The 20,141-nt window shown below is 43.4% G+C and overlaps 3 protein-coding genes across 4 annotated transcripts; 2 read left to right on the top strand and 1 right to left on the bottom strand.

Annotated features, from left to right (window-relative positions):
• Nucleotides 1-224: 224 nt before the first annotated feature.
• Nucleotides 225-6,344, top strand: LOC128253859 (uncharacterized protein CG5098). 2 transcript variants are annotated; one of them, XM_052982551.1, is made up of 6 exons: nucleotides 225-1,118; nucleotides 1,184-1,348; nucleotides 1,528-1,724; nucleotides 1,787-2,208; nucleotides 2,265-4,888; nucleotides 4,951-6,344. In XM_052982551.1, the coding sequence occupies exons 1-6, from the start codon at nucleotides 1,044-1,046 to the stop codon at nucleotides 5,476-5,478; spliced, it is 4,011 nt and encodes a 1,336-aa protein (XP_052838511.1). In that variant the 5' UTR covers nucleotides 225-1,043; the 3' UTR covers nucleotides 5,479-6,344. The 2 variants fall into 2 exon arrangements, with proteins under 2 accessions (XP_052838511.1, XP_052838512.1); XM_052982552.1 differs by lacking the exon at nucleotides 1,184-1,348 and having other exon boundaries at nucleotides 225-466; nucleotides 4,951-6,343.
• On the bottom strand, nucleotides 6,333-15,187 carry LOC128253860 (uncharacterized). Its single transcript, XM_052982553.1, is given in 6 exon segments — nucleotides 6,333-7,501; nucleotides 8,091-9,640; nucleotides 9,642-9,694; nucleotides 10,194-11,137; nucleotides 11,601-11,836; nucleotides 14,920-15,187. Coding segments are annotated over 5 exon segments (3,768 nt in total). The 5' UTR covers nucleotide 11,836; nucleotides 14,920-15,187; the 3' UTR covers nucleotides 6,333-6,515.
• Nucleotides 15,188-15,336: 149 nt separating this feature from the next.
• On the top strand, nucleotides 15,337-17,522 carry LOC128254010 (uncharacterized). Its single transcript, XM_052982774.1, has 2 exons — nucleotides 15,337-15,411; nucleotides 17,077-17,522. Exons 1-2 carry the CDS (start codon nucleotides 15,337-15,339, stop codon nucleotides 17,425-17,427), a joined length of 426 nt encoding a protein of 141 aa, XP_052838734.1. The 3' UTR covers nucleotides 17,428-17,522.
• The last annotated feature ends 2,619 nt before the right edge of the window (nucleotides 17,523-20,141 follow it).

The following is a 20,141-nucleotide window of genomic DNA, read 5'->3' as shown; positions in this document are numbered from 1 at the left end:
TTGTCAAGCACTCGAAAATAAGATGGCCAAGCAATTACTTTTAAAATTGTCTATTTATTAAAAGTCTCGCAAATTTTGCAATAATTATTTAAATGGTAGTTTTCTCTTTCCCCACATAAGTATTTTTGCGAGCAGTATTTTCGTCTTTGCTATCGATATCTATCTTTGTCACACTTCTCCACCCTATCGATGTATCAATATTATACTGAGTGGTTAGCCCATCTCTAACACAAATTACATTTTGTTTTAAACAATTGAAAACACACGTAAAAACACAAAAACAACGTTGCGGCATTTGCGAATTAATATATATTTAGTCCCTGCCGTACGCCGCCATGTGTTAACTGCAAAAACGGGACCCGTTTACGCGTTTGAGAGCCCATTTTCAGATTCTGCTGTGCTGCGCGACCCAAAACAAGAAAAGTTCGCACCGAATTTGCAATGCGCTGCCGCTGAAAATCTAAAGGTATAAAACAAATTACCCCCACCCGCGATAAATAACCCACTGTGCCGTTGCATTGCCAAATTACAAAATTGCTTGAAACAAAAGCCACAAACAACTGGCCATGGAGGCGGGGGAAAAAAACGAAGTGTGCAGGACGTTCGGCATTCGCAAATACCTCGTGCTTTTGGCGTAGCGTGCAAAACAACGCGCTGTCATCTGGCCGATAGGTTGGATGTGTGGTGTTATCGGCTGCTTCTGCCCTGTTATCGCGTTATCGCGCAAGGACCACGAGAGCGGCGAAAAACCTTTTGCCTTTTCCGAGTGGGTTGGTGTTTGTGGGTGGTGTGAAAAAAGTGCGTGCGGTCTTGTTTATGGGTGAAAAAGAGCAGCGGCTGTCCGGCCGGAGTTAGCAAGTCCTGTGCAGCAGCAGGATCCTTCCCATCGAGATTAGGTCGCCTTTTCGTCCTCCGGCTGCTCCGCTCCCCAAAACTCCAGCTGTCGGTTTTTTTGTTTTAAACACATTCCACACACTTTGGGCCGAAAGGATACCCATGAGCTGGGTGAGATATACAAGAAGCGCCACGAGTTAGCCACCGAGATGGCCAACAACAATCATCCGCATCCTGGGCATCTCAGCCAGGCGGCCCAGAACGCCTCCTGGAATCCCCTGCAAGTAAGTAGAGGAGCATCGATGTGGATGAAAACGCTACGGAAACGCTGACCTCCATCAATCCGCAGATTCCCTCGTACATACCCCGGCAGCCGCAGTTGGCGCATATGTCTAACGAGCGGCCCGGAATGGTGCGATCCCCGCTGGCCTGGCATGTTTCCGGTTCCGTTTCCGCCCAGCCGCCGCCGCCGCCCGATGCCATTTACAATTTCATGTCGGCCAACCACAAAAACGTAGGCCAAAGCAGCCAGAAATCTTAGTTAACCCAAAAGCATGCTCGATCCTCGCCTTTTAGCCAAGTAGAAAGCCTCCTTTAGCGTCGTTTAGTTGAGTTGTTTCCTATGTTGCTTTGTTTTCTTCTAGCAGTTAAAGTCCTGTGTTCATTAATTCCTAGCCTGCTTTGTTCTCCTAGCTGGACCACCACCATCAGATGAATCCTCTGTTGGCTCCGCCCTACTCTGGAACTTTGCCATTCAACTCCATGGACCTGTCCCTGCAGTCCGCCCGCAGTGCGGCCCAGCCGCTGGCCAAGCAGTCGCCCAACCAGCAGGCACAGCAGTCCCAGCAGCAGCAGCAATCCCTAATGCACGCCCCCAATTATCCTTCAATGTAAGTACACTGCCCTGCATCCATTTAATTTGGACACTCTCAAACATCTGTTTACGCCACAGTCAAAATCTCACGACCAATGCCACGCAACAACAGCAGCAGCAAGGACATCTGGCCGCCATGGCAGCCGCTCATGCCAGTTTGCTGCAGTCCAGCCTGGGCAGCTCCTCGGGAAACCTCAGCAATGGGGGCGACTGCGAGTCCTTGCTGCCGCCACCGCCTCCCACAACTGCCTCTGGGAACAGCAATCATGCGGGGAGCAACAGCAGCAGCAATAGTGGCAGTAACAATCACGTAACCAGCCCGCACTACACGCAATCGCGCGATGAGAACTTCAAGCTGGCGCAATTGAAGCGCAGCTTCGACCATGAACTGCTCTCGGGAAAGAGTTTGCCGAAGGACAAGGACTTTGGCTACCCGCCAGCGGGATCAGCTAGCAAACTACCCACTCACAATGTACAGCAGCAACATGTCAACAAGAAACGTAAGTTGTATTGGGTTAAATCAAAAATGATCAACTTATATTCGTATATCCTTTAGCCTCACCTCTGCGAAACTATCACCAACAACAGCAGCAGCCGCCTTACAACTTAACGCCCAAATACAATGGACCACAGACGCCACCAACGCCTCAATCTCCGCTGGCTGCGCCGCCTCATCAGATGCAATCACCTACCATGGACTACAATCAGCTGCACCTGCACCATCAGCTCAATAACTCGGGCGGAGCTGGTAGCTACCACCACATGCAGCAGGACCAGACGCAATCGCAATCACAATCGCAGCACCCCCAGCACTTGCACTACCACAATCAGCATGCGGCCAACAGCCAAACAGCTCCGCCGCCGCTCCTGCCACCTCACTTGACCAGTGGTCAGTTTCATGGGCAACCACAGGATGCGGGCCAGCAGCAGCAGGTGGCATTATCCTCGAGTCAACAACAGACGCATCATTCCCGAAACACTCAACTGACGAATCTCGATGTCCTGGCGGTCAAGCACAAATCAGACTCGTCGGAGGAGCAGCCTGTTATAACTGATCTGTCATACCGCAACTCGGAAGTGGACAAACCCGCAGTAGATGCCCCTGAGTCTCCCTACCTGACCACCTCCAATGAGGAGTCGCTGGAGTCGAACAGCAACAGCAGCAATAGTCGCAAGCGCCGCAAACGAAAAGCCAGTATGGTTATGAGGGTTACTCCGAATGAAAATGCACCAGAGGGAGGCAACATCAAGCAGCAGCATCAACAGCAACTGCTGCAGCAGCAGCAGCCTGTGCACCAGAACAACAGCTGCAGTCCCAAACGATCGCCCAAGAATGGAGGCGGTGACTTTCAGCCCTTTAGTTTGCAAACCCAGCCGCAAACGGCGAAGGAGAAGGTTCCGCAAGAGAACGGCCGGGCAGGATCACCAGCACCGGCGGAGAACAGCAGCAACAGCAACAGCTCCAACACGCTGTACCACGACAACGACAACCCCAAGACCAAGAAACAGCGGCAGGCCCTGCTGCAGCGGAATCTTACCGAACAGCACCGTCTGCAGCTGGAGGATGAGCCTCCCAAGAAGCACACAACACCGCCCACCATGCCGCCACCCAGTCCGCAGAGCAACAGCAGTAGCAGTAGCTCGAGCAGCTCCAGCGCCAACACGCACAGCAGCCACAGCAATCATGCGGCTAACGATAGTCGAAGGGGGGATCAGAAGCCGGAGATCAACAATAAGGCCACCACGGATACACCTGCATCTCCTGCCCTCGTCGAGCAGGGCGACATCGATGCCAAGCCGGCGGTTAGTGTGCACGAGTGCGATGAAGAGGAGGACACGGCCACGAATAAGGAATCATCACCCGCACATCCTGTTCCGCCAGCTAATGTGGCTGTTCCCCCCGTGACCGAAGAATCGCCCAAGAAATCCTCATTCGCTGCCAACTCAGAGCCCTGTCCCTTTGGTGAAGTGGAGGACAAGCTGGAGGAAATGTTTGCCGGCATCGAAGAGGAGACGGAAAGGATATGCAGCCCGGAGAAGCTGACAGCGGGCGAGACGGAAGAGTTGGTAGCCCACGATTTGACCGCCCAGCTGGCTCTGGACAGCGCCAAACCAGCAGACGAGGCGCCGGCGGAAAAGATGGAGAGCTCAGTGCTGGCAGTTCTGACCCCTGCCCCCGAAATTCGGCCCGTGGCCACCAAGGCGGCCATGAAGTCCACCCTGCCCAGTCCCGTGCACAGCCCCACCCCACTAGCTCGCTCCACCTCGACGCCCTTGGCCGCTGCAGTGGATGACAATAGTAAGCCCAACACGCCCGTTCCACCTAAGACACCTGCAGTAAGAAGACCGCCACCTCGTAGGCTTTCCATGGGCATGGATGTCTCACTGCTGCGCTTCATGATCGACGACCCGCCTGCCAAGAAGCCAGGTCGCAAGAAGAAAGTGATTCCAGAGCCGGAACTGGAAGATGATGACAAGCCAAGCACCTCGGCGGCGGCTGCTGCGGCTCTGGCAGCCCGCCAATTAAGCGAAGCGGCTGCAGTTGCTCCGAAGTCGAAAGCTGCCGGTGCCAAGAAGAAGAATACACTGGGCAAGGGCAAGAAGGGAGCAGCAGCAGCGGGGAAGGCCAATGCCAAGAATGTCAAGCAAAACGGGAAGAAGCCGGGCAGAAAGCCCGCCTTTACCACCGATGAGGATAGCACACCGGCGCCCACAAACGGAGCAAGCGGAGCAGTCCCTGAGCTAAGGTTCAAGTCTCCCTTCATACTCATCAAAGCGGACGGCAGCGTGAGCATCAAGAACACCCACAGTGCCGAGGACGTGAACGAGAAGCAGACAAAAGCCAAGAAGGCTCCGCACGAACGAAAAAACCTGAGGGGGATGCATAGCTCCACGCTGAGCAACCGCTACGATGCGGACACCACCGATTCCACCTGGATTTGTGTGTTCTGCAAGCGGGGTCCCCACAAGCAGGGTCTGGGCGATCTCTTTGGCCCCTATCTGGTCACCAGCGACTGTGACGAGTACCGTGCGGCCCTGCAGGCTCCCGGAGTACAGGACATTGACGGACTGTTTGTCAACAAACGGCGACGCGAGGACATGGTCAAGCTGCAGGAGCGAAATCTACCCGTAGTTCCCGCCACGCTGGCCCACATTATGCAGGCTCCCAAAATTAGCATGGTACTCCTACCATATATTAATATAAATAAACTATCAGCTAACTAGAATCTTTAATTTTGCAGCACAAACGAAAGCGCAAGCAGACGCACGATAGCTCCATATCCTACAGCGATGACCCCAACGAGTCGCGTTCGCAATGCTCATCGGTGGAACCCATCGACTGCAGTCACGAGCCCAAGTTTGTGGAGACCTTCCGCGGCATGGGCAAGACCTCGGAGCACGGCTTTGAGGTTTGGCTGCACGAAGACTGCGCCGTGTGGAGCAACGACATCCAGCTGATCGGCGCCCACGTCAACGGACTGGATGCGGCTGTGTGGGACAGCACGCGGTACCAGTGTGTGCTCTGCCAGCAGACGGGGGCCAGTGTATGTTGCTTCCAGCGTAGTTGCAAGGCGCCTGCTCATGTGCCGTGTGCGCGATCCGCCAACTGGAGTTTGAGTGAGGAGGATCGCAAGGTCTTCTGCCAGCTGCATAAAGAGGAGTCTGACATAGTGGAGCCCATAAAAACGGAGCCAGTGGCAGCTCCAGTTGCTCCTGCTCCTCCAGCACCAGCTCCGCCGCCCCCGTTCAACATTCATTCGCTTCCCTGAGTACGCGTGCGCGTCCAGAAATGCCGCCTGGTCGCCAAGCGTTGAGCGTTGAAGGCACGATCCCTTAGATTCCTCATTCCTGATTCCCAACTCCCGCATTCGAAAACCCAAACGAATCCGCAGCTCGCTGCATCTTTTACTTAAGCTTTGTACATAAGTTTCCGACTGCCGTCGTCGCCAGGAGGGCATTTCGTGATTTTGTATAAATCCGCTGTACATTTTAAGGCTTGACGCACCGCACGACGATATCAGAGCGTTCGCCACGTTATAGTTAGGTTTCCCCTGCACTCTGCATCCTTAGTTGTTTATGTTTAAGTGAATGCCTAAATTATTATTTCGCCTAGTACTATGCACTTTACATTAGTACCTTTTAGTTCTAACTAAGTTAAAAGCCTATCCAACCTATGTCCAATGCCCACCACCCAATTTGCATCACATACGCCAATTGATAATTCGAAACGAATACTCCAATGCCATACCAATAACCAACTGAGTAATCATGATAACTGAAGTAGCTATGGGAGATTCCAATTCCAATTGATATATGCGATGTGAAGTTGCAGTAAAGTTACGTATAAATAGAAAATGTTTGACACCAAGTAAGCGAGAACATTCGAAGCCCCAATTACAAAATGGAATATTGTAAAACAATATATGATATGCATATAATAATTATTAGTAATGTTAATGTAAGCGAACAGTTAAAAAGCCAGCTAAATGAAACCTTGTATTGTATTCGTATCCGGTAAGGTCTGTACGTATTGCTGATAATTTTAAAAACTCTTAAACGTATAAACAATAAAAATTTAATCTCACAACATCAAAAGGCGGAGGAGAAGGAGGAAAAGTAAGGGTTTTTTGTAAATTTTTCGTTTTATTTATCAATAAATATGCAAAAATATACACACACACATACATACGAATAAAGTATGGTTCTTGAACAGTTCTCAACTTAGCTTAGGCATAAATAGTTTACTAATTTAACTATAAGTTAAGGGTTTTCTAGTCCTAGCTCGTTATTCTCTCGGAAATCTCGTTTAAAAGCGACGCAGCCTGCGGCGCATTTGCTGCGTGACATCGTTGGGCAATCGTCCCACGCTGCTCTGTGGAACCTCGTAGGATGTCCGTCCGGCGTAAAAGGCCCGCTCCCGGCTTTTCCCGGATCCGGAAAGGCTTCCCTTGCCCGGAGCATCCGTAAGTTGCAGCTGACTGGCCGACACATCGCTGCGCTTCTGGGCCAACTGCAGTCCGGGTATCAAACCATTGCCCAGCGTGGGCAGTTGCACGTTCAGGTGGTCCACATGGCGGCCGGCAATCACCGGTCCCTGAGCAATATTACCCGGAGAAACGGCCACGGGCGGAGCCAGAGGCGGAAACTGCGGCAATTGCAGCTGCTGCTGCTGGTAGGGCACGAAAATGTTGGGCGTTAGATAGGGTTGCTGGTTGGTGTGGATTGTGGGGCGTTGCTGAAAGTGTTGTTGCTGCTGGAAGCGCTGATGTTGCTGCTGGGGCTGTTGATATTGCTGGTAGACATTCTGTTGCTGTGGTTGCTGATATTGCTGCGAGATGAAGCTCAGTTGCTGCTGATGTTGCTGTTGCACAGGCTGTTGTTGCTGCTGCACTGGCTGATGTTGCTGTTGTATAGGCTGGCGTTGCTGCTGTTGCACAACTTGCCGTTGCTGTTGTTGAACATGTTGCTGCTGCACAGGCTGCTTTTGCACGCGTTGCTGCTGATAGTGCTGCTGCTGTTGCTGTTGCAATGTGGCAGCAGGAGCAATGTTGTTGCTGCTTGCAGGACTTTGGCCGAACTTGTTGTTTAGAAAATCGTTGAGAGAAACATAGGAGTTGGACTGGCCATTAGTAACTGGTGCCTGGGTGGCCAAGCTCGAGATAATGTTGCTGGCGGAGTTGGGAGCAATACGCTGACCTTCTGCACGAGCAATCACGATTCCGGGCGGCGGAGGGAGTTCAGATACTTGAGCGGCCTGTTGGGGGCGTGGCGGTACAGTCAGACTGGAAATAGCTGAAACGGGGAATTAACAATCTATTACTGTCCTTTATATCAGCGTTGCAACTTACTAATAACTTTTGAAACAAAAAAAAAACATAAGTAACACAAACGAAAAAAAAATTGCAAATGAATTTCATTGAAAAACTATTTTATTGGAAGTAGTATTAAAAAGTAATAGTATTGTTTCAATAATGCCATATAAAAAACATTTCATTGGATAAACAAAAAATAACTTCTAATGGTAATTTAAACAATTTCCAATACCAAGTCGAATTAAAAAAGGTTCAATACTATTTCTTAAAACAAGTAATGACGAGAAAAACGTAACGGTTTTGTTTAAAATTGTTTACTTGATATCCCCACGAATAATGCCACTTTATATTTTTTTCATTAGATTAATAAATCAGGAGTTTCATGTCAAAAATATAATAGTATTGGATAATAATAATCATTAGGTTAACGAAAAAAACAAACATGAACCTGAAAAAATATTTTTAAAAATTTCCCAATGGCAATTTGAATGAAATTTAAACCTTTTTACACTTTTTTTGTTCAAACTTTCTTAGTTGAAATAATATAATGCTATAACAAAGTAGCTCACCTGGCGCCGCTGCTGCCTTAACGTAGCTGCTGCTGACCGAGTGATGTTGCTGCTTGACTGCCTGATGTTGCTGCTGGCGTTGCTGCTGCTGCTGCTGTTGATGGGAACCCTGCGACTGGGCACTCTTGAAATTCTGCAAAACGGATTCGTCAACAATGGCACGGGTTAACTTATCGAAGGAAAGGAAAGCGGAGGCGGGTGAAAGGCTGGATGTGGTTTGTGATTGGGATTGCAATTGCGATTGCGATGGAGAGGCGTACGTAGCAGGCTCGCTGGCTGCTTGTGTGGCATAAACGTGTGATGGCTGGTTGGGCTTGCTGATCTGTGGTGCCTGTGCGTAGCTATAGCCACCATTGTAGTTGGAGGCCAAGGCGGATATATGTTGATTGAGCGAGGAAAGCGAGGAGGTGGGTCGCACTGTGGTGCTCCTTGGCGTAGTGGGTGCCCTAGTTCTCTGCACAGGTGCCTGGGTCTTAAAGTTCGAGTAGCGACTCTTGCCGCGACTTAAGGAGACTGTGGATCGGGCGGATGTGGCCACCACATAGGTTCTAGGAGTGGTGATGCTGCTACTGCCGCTGCCGCTGCTGGTAATTCCTGAACTAACAGAAGCTCGTGTTGCTGGTGTGTACACGCGATTGCCGCGTTGCACCTGGAAGCGTTGCAGGTTGCTGTGAACCGTTTCCCAGCTGGCCTTGCTGGGAGCAATCTTGGTCTCGCGCTCAATGTCCCGCACGGTTAGCTTCTTATTTGGTCCCGGTTCAGCGGCTCCACGTATTTGTTGGAATGGCGAAATGGTCGTAGTTGTCGTTGTCGTTGGCGGTGTTGTTGTGCTGCTTGGCGCAACAGTTGTTGTTGTTGTTTTTGTGGTGCTCCTGGTGGCCTGGGAAAGTCTAGAAAGACGCAATCTACTCGCTGCCAAACGTTCCAGATAACTTCTTGTCGTGGAAGTGGTCTTTTGAGTGGTCGACGCTGTTGTGGTGCGCACAATGGGCAAAGGGCGAATGTGGGCCCGCTTTAACATGGCTCCTGGACGATTCTTGCGATAGCCTCTTATGCGTTCCTGCGTGCTACTAATCTCAGTTACCACCTCGGTGGAGGTCTGCATAACTGGCGTAATGGGGCTACTGGTTGTGGTACTAGTTACGATTATATCGTTCCTTTCCAAGGACTTATCTTCGTTGTGGGAAGTTAGTTGCACACCTGCCAGCAACAATTTGGCTGCCTCATGATGCACATCGTTCTTCTCAGCGTTTTCGGTACTGTGCTCCACGTGGTTTATATCCTCACTGGTGGGCAAGCTGGCCGTAAGAGCAGCTGCCTGGCCAATGGACTCGATAGGCGGTACATCCCCGGTGGACAACAATTCCGCTGGCGGTGGTGGTGCCAAAAAACTAAGTGGTTCTGCCGCTGAAGTGGAGGTGATCGATTCGGGTGCCACTGATGTGGTGCTCACTTCTTCATCCTCAGCGGGTGGCAAAGTGGGTGCTATCAGCAGTTCTTCCACTGATTCGGTGGTTGTTGTAGAAGTGCTGCTGCTCGCGGTTTTGGAAAAACTTGTGTTTGTGCTCAATGGACTTGTGATCTTCGGTGGGTATCTCATTGGGCTGTTATTGTGTGTTTTTGTGTGCGGTTTGTGGTTTTGAGTTGCGTATGTAAGCGATAGAGTTGAAAGAGTAGCGATATATAGATAGGAAAATTGAAATGTAGAAGATAGAGATACAGAGAGTTAAGATAGAGTTGAAAATAACACAGAGCAACACGGAAAATGTAACTGCAAATTAGATTTCAAATTCTAAAATTACTCAGTCAATTATCGTTTTGAAGGCCAAACTAAAGAAACTTAAAGATTTTGAGTAAAAGCAGGTCAAAAACGGCTGTATCTTACCATAAAAATACCATTGACTTTTTTGATCCCAAATTTCAAATAAAAATTCAAATTAAATCGGTCCTCAATTTTGTACTTTAAACGAATCTTACTGAGTATTCTCATTATCTTAGACATTAGATGCGGTTACACTCCCAAGCCCTAGACATGTTGCACAGAGTAGTACAATGGAAAGATAGTTCCGAGAGTTAGTTTAAATCGAGTAGCTAAAAACTCACCGTAAATCTGACAGTGCTGGGTGTTTGTTTGGGTTTAATGTATCCATAGCCCGTGGATGATGAGCTGCCCTTGCCATTCTCGCCCTGCATCGAGAATCCGCGGCTGAGGAACCGGAAGGGCTGCTTCACTTTCGGCGGAGCCATGGATTGGTAGCCGGAAACGGAGGGATCCACATCGGTGGATACCTCATCCAGCAGATTGTTGATATTCGATACAAGATCAAGTTGCACGGCCTCGTCCTTGGTGTTCCTAATGTGCTTGATGTAGTCGGGAGCCATTACCTCTCCGGAGGGTGTTTCTGTATCGGTCAGGACATCCAAACCCGCATTTACACGCTCGGCAAAGTTCTTCTGCTTTTGGTAGTGATATTCACGGGGATACTCGGCAACAATGTGGGCATTGGTGTGATCAAATTGAATGCCAGGATCGGAGGAAAGTTCTCCCAAACTGTTCACATAAATACTTTCATCCTCATTTTCATCAGTGGTGGTGATGCCCGCTTGTACAGCATTCAGTGGCTCACTTTTGACGGCTTCTCCACGTCCAACCACTTGGGTTTCTTGTGGATCATTGGGCTTAACTACCGCCGGCTGACTCAATACACCACTAGCTCCACTCAAATCCTTGCTGAGACTGTGATGCGGATTCTGCGACTGCGATTGCGTTTGCTGCAGAGCCTTCGAAATGGTCTTCATGGGGTACTCCATCATGTGACGCACTCGCTCCATCATCTCATGGGTATTGCCCACCGACTTCTCCTCGTTCATTTCGTAATATCTCTCCGAGTCATCGCAGTTCACATTGCGGTACCAGTCGCACACAAAGTTCTTCTGGCTGAAGAGGGTTCCATTGGGGCAGAGGAAGCCAAATCCTTGAGGGGTTCGCGCAGTGTGGGCACAAATACGGAAGGCCTGACAGCGACTCTCCACATCGGCGTAGTAACCTTTGAGGAAATTTAAGTGGTATAGAAAACAATATTATAATGAAATGAAAGATAAACTATTTAATCAATCTATTTAGGATATTTACTAAATGCAGGAAATTCAGTAATAAGTGTATATATATTTAAAACAAATACAAAATTTTTATGTTAAAAAGAATGCATATTTAATTTCATGATTTAATATTAAAACATTCGTATTAATGGGGAAATATTGGAATTTTAAGTTTAAGTTTTAGTTTCATGTGCTTCAGATTTCAGTTTAAAATGATTAATATATTTATAAATGATGAATATATTTTAAAGGTTTAAATCTATTCCGTAGGTATTAAATTAAATATTGAATATGACTAAACCAATGCAACTAAAAGTCAAAACGAAAAATATTTAATCTGAGTAAAAAGTCCTGTAACACACTACGGTTTCTTATTTAGTTTACCTAATTATGTTAGTTTAGAATACCCACCTTCATGTCTTCCTTTGCACACAAAACTCGTCTTGGGCGGGGCACTTAATATGGGATAATCCAGGCCCGGTTCGCCGGGAATCGTGTGCCGGAGGTCGTACTGCTGGTCCGTGTACTCGCTGGACTTGTCCGCATCCTCGAAGTGCTCCCGACTGCTGCTCTGGCCCTGGGCCACGCCCACCAGGAGGAGGCAGAGGACGAGAGCCAACCACAGACAGGATCTGGGTGGCCACATGCTGTTGACAAAAAAAAAAAAAAAAACAAACAGAAATGTATTAATTGTGACATTTTTGTGAGCGGCGCTTTGCGACATATTATTCATTAGGCTGATTGATAAACCATGAAACGGACCGAAACTCATTGATTAAAATGTGTGTTTTGGCCCATTTGCATACAAATGTGGCGGACAACGGAAACTCGTAAGATTTGGTTTGGATTAGCATATAACATACCGAGGCGTTACCGAATCGCTAGCTGATTTATGTGACCCAAAACAAATGCCTTTTACAGCTGCTTGGACGGTGACTTTTTTGCAACACTGTACGTACATAATTTTGCGTGGGGTCAGTCGACAGATCGAGCCATTTACGGCGAAGTGTGTCCATCAAATGGCAATTTAATTCGATTGGGCTTATCTTTTGCATTCACATTAAAAGGAGGCAGCGAATGGCCATGAAATTTCCGCTTCATCTAGATCTTAAGCCTCTTTAAGATCGATATCGGATCAATATATGAAGTGTTTATAATTCCTTGCCTTACCAACCATTAATCACCCGGCATTGTTTAATGGATGAGCAACGATTATTAATCATACGCGGGCCTTATTAGAATGTGGCTAATTCCGAATTAGCCAAAGCAAATCGAAATCAAGTATGCGCAGCGCTTCCAGTTAAACACTTGAGCAATCAGTTCTCAATTGGGTTTGCTATCGACTCGAAGTTCGCTGAGGTCATTTGGGGCCATTATGTTTGCCGAATGATATGTGCTGACAGCGTAGAAACAGATAAATTTCATATTTCATGCAAATTAAAACGAAAGACTTAGGCAACGAACTTCACTTCACTTGTCTTCACCCTGAATGATTGCCTCTAATTGTTCGCATTGATGGTTGTGTGTTGTGTAAGGAAGCAAAGCGTAAAGAAAACACTCCACTCAAGCTGTTCAATAAAAATATTCAGTGGCAATTTGATTTGGTTAGTGCAGCTCAAAGGCATTCAAAAGTGAGTGAAAATAGTGGCTGCCAAATAAAATGTGCACAATTAAACGACGACCAAATGGTTTCCCATAACTCTTTACTTATATAAATTCGTCTGATAATGATGTAACATTAAGAGCATAGTTACTAGCATAATAATTGCATTTTTTTAAAATTTTTTTTTTACCGTTGACATTTGCTGGCAGTCAATAACCTTCCCGCAAGTCAACAAACTGTAAGCTGCCCACTTCTATAATGACTATCTAAGCGACATCTAATTGAATTTTAATGATCCATCATTTTCGGCCAGAAGCAACTGCTCACTTCACACACACTCAATATGCAAATGTTGTGGGGAAAATGGAAAATGGAATGACCTCTTCGGAAGATGTACTTATCCTCCGAATTGTAATGCCCCCAGTCTCGTTACAAAAACCATTTACAATTCGACACTTTCAGGGTCAATATCAAGACCAGCATCACTGAACGAAAAAAAAAAAAACAAATGGACAACGAGGAAGCATTCGGTGGTATAGAAAATGTTTTACTTCTCATTGTTTTCAATGATCCATCAAAACACTGAAATGCCAGACAAATGATGATTAAGATGCCAATGAGAGCCCCCAAACAAGAAGCCAAGTCAACGAGAATAGGGAAGGAAAATTAGAGATAACAGACTTTGCATTGAAAACAAAGTAAAAAAGAGAATGGATAGACCCATCAAATGAGGTGGCTTAACCGAAATATATGTATTAGTTGCTGTAATTCAAATGCCTCGATCATTACTTTTTATGATCTTCGGCTGAGTTTGGTGCAAATTAATTGACAGCACGTTTTTTTTTTTGAACCGGGCCGAACCAAAGTGAACTATAAATCTTCAACAGATATCATGAGAACGAGTTGCCCCGGTCGCATATTTAATTATAGCGAGTCTCCTCCAACTTTGACTCCATGGCGCCGACAAGCCCATGATTGTTTGGGAATTGATGACTGTCCCAGGAATGGGTGGTCATATGGGTATTTTTAACCAGGATCTCCATCTCCTCTGCCATGTCAATCCCATTTGGCTTGGGGGCTTCTTCTCACGATCTCGCCTTTGAGATTTAAAGAGCCCGCATCTTTGGAATTTGCTCAGTTTTGGGCAGATGACGTAAATCAAGTGCGTAACACAAGAGATTGAGAGTGATCCACTTCTGGCTGTCTCATACTATTAGTTTCGGCGTTCCGTGACTCGCTTCTATTCGTTTCTATATCCGTTAAGCTATTTCGATTCAAGAGGTTTAGAAGATTGCTATGTAAACATATCATTTACGGATTAACCAGCATTATTACTGCATCAGTAATCAAACAAAAATAAGCTTCTTAGCGAATAATGGGATTCTAAACGATTTGGTATAGAAAACATTTTCGAAATATGGGCCAACATTTTATGAAAGGAATATTCAAACAATTGTTATTGTAAAAAAAATTTTATGTCCCTAAGATTACAAATTAGTCTTCAAAGTTCATAATGTTTAAAAAAAATTAACAGATCCTTTAAAAAAAAAATTCAATATACAAAACCTTTTTTTAGCTCTACCAAATTAGAAAAAAATGTATTTAACGGTTTTAACTATAAATGGTTAAAAATAATTCTTGAATGAAAAAATGAAATTCAAAGGTTGCAGACCATAAGTTAAGTAATTGTAAAATTATATTAAAAATAAAACAAATTTATAATTTACTATAAATTAAATAATATTTATTTAGCCTCTATTCTTATGAAACAAACAACTATCAACGAAGCAAAAATAACAATTACAAAATTGTAAGTAAAATCCAATAAATGTATTAAGGCCTGCTCATAAACAAAGATACGCTTGAGAAACCAAGCCATATTTTCTGCCCAAGATTCAAGCTTTTATTCGCTTTCATATATTTGTTTCATTCCATACTCTAATTTATCAGAAGATCTAAATATGTTAGAGTTCACAAATGAGCTTACTGCATTAAAACCCAGTTTGTTTGTGAGTTAGTGGGTGTGCGACATTTGTCATACTCAGCTTTTTAATGAGAATATATATTTATTGTTCGCATTTGGCAGATGATTATATCTGTTTGTTCTCCATGCAGTCACATTTTTACCTTATAAATCTCCGAGTAAACGATTAAATTGGACCGAAAATTAATTTGTTTTCGGCGTTTTTGGAGAACTTTTCGTTTCGTAGCACAGAAATACTTTGAGTAAATGAACTTCACAAACACACTAGCTGAAGCGGGGCTTAAGCATTATCCTGACAGTTGGTTGGCGTTATCCTTTTGATATTGAATTAATAACGTTGCTGGAGAACGGAAAACAAGACAAACTGAACCGTTCGAGGCGCGAACTTGAACTGAACTCGAACATCCAAAGGTAATCGAAATATTTTGGCCAGCAGCATCCAAAAAATCAGCAGCGGCAACCAGACATTCAGACCCCGAAATATGCGTCAAAGCAGAAGATACAAGATACAATACAAAAAACCAAAACAGCAATAAAAGCCCCATCGATTGCGTATGATCATGGTGATGACCAGCCATGATGATGATGATGATGATGATGATGATGATTACAACGATGTTGCCGCTGGAAAACCGGTGACAACCTGCTGCCGCCGAAGATACATAACAGTAACAGTTGGAGTCCAAAAAAATAAAAAGTCACAAAAGAAAGGGACCAGCAAAACGCTGTCAACTATCTTCCTAAAGGGCGTGTTTGCCTGGGAAATTAAACAACAGTGAGGACTCCATATAGAGGGAAAATGAAATTCTGATTCTAAGTTAACAGTAAACAGAACTTCTATTCATCTAATTGTTAATTAAGTTTTTAACATTAAAAGACCCATAGCCAAGAAAAGTAAAAATTGTTTACTTACTGGGTCAATATGTCAATAATATATATTTCAATTCGATTGTCCTTGAAACTGAGTTTGTAAAAGGTATGATAGTATATTTTTTTAGGAAATTGATTAATTAACGCAAACTTTAATCTTTTTTACTTTGCCCCACTTTTTCAATTTTGTTTTATTAAAAACAATTTTAAAGTAAAACAAATAAGCAAAATAGTGATTTTCATTAAATCTCAACATTTAACATGGTATAATAGCTAATAAACAATGCATAAAGTTATATCAAATGAGGTAATATAATTCGACTTTAAAGTTCTTCTTCAGGGCTTTCACTGTGTTTGCCCAAAAACGCTTTCGTTTTCATTTGGTTGGTTTCGGTTTCACACGACCTGAAAAATGCGGCAAATCGGGTTATAGCCAGATTCCTTCCATGTGCCGCATAATTAATCGAATAAGTTTATATGTACTCACCGGCTGAGGTTAATAGATATATAGGGGGCACGTTGAGAAGGAAGAAGGCCTGACTTCCGCATATGAACCTATGAAACTAAGACCGCGTTTGAGTATCGTGTGACCCAAATCTAAAATTTTAATTTAACAAAAGCTCGATCAATTAACATTAAGCGCTGCTAAGCAGCTGCACTTGAGGCGCGTTTTTGGCTCGCTGGCTCTTTGGGCCAAATGATTGATGGATGGCGGTGGCGTTGGCGGTGTCATGTGAGCGTGGATCATCCGAATCCAAATCCGAAAATCCAAAAATCCGAAAATCCGCAGGTCCACGCATATCAAACGCCTTGGTGCGCGTTCTACAAATTGGATTTTGAGCGCCATCCAACAATCGGACAAGCTGAAAAATTGTTTGCCACAATAACAATATCTGCCCCTGATCCGCTTAAATGTTTTTTTCCCATGTTTTTTTTTTTTCGCCGATAAACGTGTCGAACAAGTGGCCAAATATTTGCAAAGATTGCACTGAAGAAAAATTTTTGTATAGAGCCTAAAATATATCGTTCTCAAATATTTGTGCTAGTAAAACGTACTGATTTTTAAATTTAAAAAACGATCTTGATGGATTTAACAAGCAATGTTTAATATCCCTCATTTATCCATATTCACATTCTAAATATTTCCCAAAATTGCACTGAAAAAACCTAAAATGTATCGGTTTAAAATATTTGTACTGATATATAATATATAAATACAATCAGACTGACATATACTCTTCATGTTCTTAAATTAACCCACAGAAAATATTACATTTCCATTTTTCCAGTTTGTATTGTATTGTACCAGATTATGTTATGAAAATAATTTTGATCTATTCTTTAAGGACATTAAACATTAAATCAAATATTAAAATTTTTAAGAGTGTACTATTAGCTTACAGATCTGTTTGGGGGGCCTCAACTTACAGAGCAGCAACTGTGGCAACATTGGGAAGTGGGTCAGCAACTTTCAGTGCCACATGATCATGTGCATCCCTATAAAAAGTGCACCGATGATGCAACTGCAACCGATCGTTGAAATGCTTTCCGCAACTGCAGTCAACATTATTTTAGCGGCTCTGATAGCTGCAATAATCCTGCCATCGGCCATTATTGCCTCTCCCTTGGAAGATGACTCCGTGGACAGACCAAACACCGATTATGCGGCATTATTTAAAGCTTTTCTGGACATGGGAAATGCTCTTTTCGGAACTTGGACTCCCGAAGGAGCCGTAGAGGAATTCATAAGAATTCGGGAAGGCCAAGGTGTTGGATTTTAGGAAATACCACCTCCACACACCTCACCACTTTGCCACTTTGCCCACTTTGAGTTGCATAAGTTTTGCATGCATCAATAAACATTTAAACAAATCGACGGACAGCCAACAATTTAATTATGCACGCTTCAGTTTTGGCCATATCACCCATCATTACCACTCTGTCTGGTTTTGGCCATTAGGTATTCGGATTTTTGCTTAGGCTAATACCCTGCCAATAGGGCTTATGTATACAATCTTCTTATTCTTGCAGCTTATTTATAAAAAATAAAAAATCCTTGACAACCAAACCTGATTTAATTTATTTAGTTGTAAGAACAGGAAAAAGAAAGCTAATGTTTTTAGATTTACATTCAAATTCGTTTGCTTAAATCAAAAAATACTTTTAAGAAAACGTTCTTAAATTTGTAAATAATTTTAAAAACTTTATACCATTTTATACTTTATCTAATTTATTTAATTGTTAAAAAAAGGATATCAACATCTAGAGTATTTTAGATTTCTAATTTCGCAAGAAGAATTATCCATTTGCTTGATTCAAAATAATATTAAAACTTTTTACCATTTTATAGTTATGGAATAATATAATATTGATGAGGATCATTTTAACTAATGAATATATCCCTATAAGAAAATATTGAAAACTTCCCCGAAAATTGGACATAGAGTATTTTCCCACTCGGTGCTTGAACCCCTTGAAACTTCTTCAATTTTTTATCTTTTCTAAGTCTTTTGACTGTGTGTTATCTGCAAACATGACACTTCATATGTTTTCTTTCATTGGCAAATTAGTTATTTTTTGACAAATCCGCTGAAACAAAGACAAAAAGTAAATAAATAGTTAAATAAAGCCGAATAAAAGCAAACACGGGCTGCCTGCCTGCCATTCGGCATTGTCGGACATCGATCAATTTGACTAATCATATTTATTTATATTTCTACCGACGCACAATCCCAAGTCCCCCCAGTATTTATGCAAACTAATACTTTACCTCCTACGAAAACGACGAGATCATTATGCAATAAACCGTAGACCATAGGACTCAAGTGCCAGCAATTGATTGAATCAGCTGAATCGGATAGATGATAAACGGCCTGCCGCTTTGAATGGGTACAATCAAAATAATCACCTGGCAAATTCTTTCAATTATTCATTTATTCGGCATAATAAATGAAGCCAACAATTTGTCTGCGGCTGGCTTCCAAGTGTTTTCTTTGTGCTCCGCTGGCAAGTGTTTTCTTTCCATAAATTATAGTAAGTAATCCAATTGTTCGTCGATCGCCAGTCATTCATCTCGCTCCACTATACAGATTCGGTTATATATTTTGTTGATGTTCCACCTGAGGCTTGGCAGTTTCAACTTTAAAATCTTTTACTTCCTGCACGTGTCAAATATTCGTAAATTACTGAGTCTGAACATCATAATTTTTGGCCTGCCTTTAATTTTGGGTTATCGTGGCTGTCAAGAAAAAAAGTTTGCCGGCTAAACTATTATTAAAACTGAATTTGCCAGCCAATGGCCAAGAACGCCATATTCTTCGGCATGGCGGAGGAAACTTTAAATATCAAATAGTTTAGTTTTCAATGCTTTGATCACGTGCCAAACACTGAAATAAATCTACGTTCAATGGGATATATTTATTATTATCAAATGGGAGCAATCGTTTAACCCATAATTATGGTCTTTCGGGCTAAAAAAAAATGGATTTGTTCTAAAAAAAATCACTTTAAAGATGATCGATAGGCTTTGGTTTAGGTACAAAAATATCTTGATGTCACAATGAATTAAAAATTAGTAATAATAACAAATTTATTCAGATAGCCAAAAAAACTAAATTATTAATTGCTAATCTTATCAAAAAATATACTTATAGCTAAGCATTAAAATGTTCAAAATCCACAAAAAAATAGCATGCAGTCTAACTTTTTATTTCAGTAAATTAGAATTATGTAAAGCTATAAAATCTATAAAATGTATATGTGATTTTTGATGGGTAATTTCGTGCTATAAATATTTTAAGAATTGGATTTATGCAGTCAAACTTATATCTTGTTATTATATGGATATATCTGGGTATTTCCGTCTATGAAAGAAGGACATATAAATATTTGAAATACATCTATAAATATTTCGAACAATCTGATATCTCATGCAACATATTTTTAAATGAACTCATTATTTTTATGTGCAGAAATTTCGCATTTGCCAGATGAAGTTATTCTTTAATCGAACGCTAATTATATGCAAATCCGAGCGCATTAAGCCCGCAGAGGAAGGCTTCAATCAAAATCCATCCATTCATTTATTCATCGAGACTTTAATTTGATTACCCGCGGGGAGGGGGGAACATTCATACCCAAATATAATATAACCCATCCGAATCGCAATCGGTGACCACTGGGTAACTGGTGACCGGGGAGCAGTGGATGAGTCGATCGGTAATCATCATTAGTTGGCTTCAATCATTTGTTTTCCGCTCAAAACAGTGGGCTTAGCTGCATGCAAATAAGCCGAATGGAGTAGCCACATTCCCACAGAGTCCAAAAAAAAAAAGGCGAAGACTGATGGGCGTCGCTTCTAAACGCATGTCAAACTTCGCATTACTCAAAATGTTTTCAAAATTATTCGAATAAATCAAAATTAACACACCATCACACTTTCTGAGATAATCGAATGCTACGGCTGTGAACGGCCAAGTTTCACTTTCATTCGGAA

Source organism: Drosophila gunungcola (assembly GCF_025200985.1).
Source record: "Drosophila gunungcola strain Sukarami chromosome 2R unlocalized genomic scaffold, Dgunungcola_SK_2 000004F, whole genome shotgun sequence".
Classification (NCBI taxonomy): Eukaryota; Metazoa; Arthropoda; class Insecta; order Diptera; family Drosophilidae; genus Drosophila; species Drosophila gunungcola.
Note: the sequence above shows the minus strand (reverse complement) of the source record. Positions and strands in the feature narration are given on the sequence as shown.

Excerpts from the sequence above, each read along its gene's own strand:
- LOC128253859 (XM_052982551.1), top strand. The coding sequence starts at position 1,044 with ATGGCCAACAACAATCATCCGCATCCTGGGCATCTCAGCCAGGCGGCC. Across the intron at positions 1,725-1,786 it reads GCCCCCAATTATCCTTCAAT|TCAAAATCTCACGACCAATG; the intron begins GTAAGTACACTG and ends TTTACGCCACAG. Across the intron at positions 4,889-4,950 it reads AGGCTCCCAAAATTAGCATG|CACAAACGAAAGCGCAAGCA; the intron begins GTACTCCTACCA and ends TTAATTTTGCAG.
- LOC128254010 (XM_052982774.1), top strand. The coding sequence starts at position 15,337 with ATGGTGATGACCAGCCATGATGATGATGATGATGATGATGATGATGAT. Across the intron at positions 15,412-17,076 it reads ATGTTGCCGCTGGAAAACCG|AGCAGCAACTGTGGCAACAT; the intron begins GTGACAACCTGC and ends CTCAACTTACAG.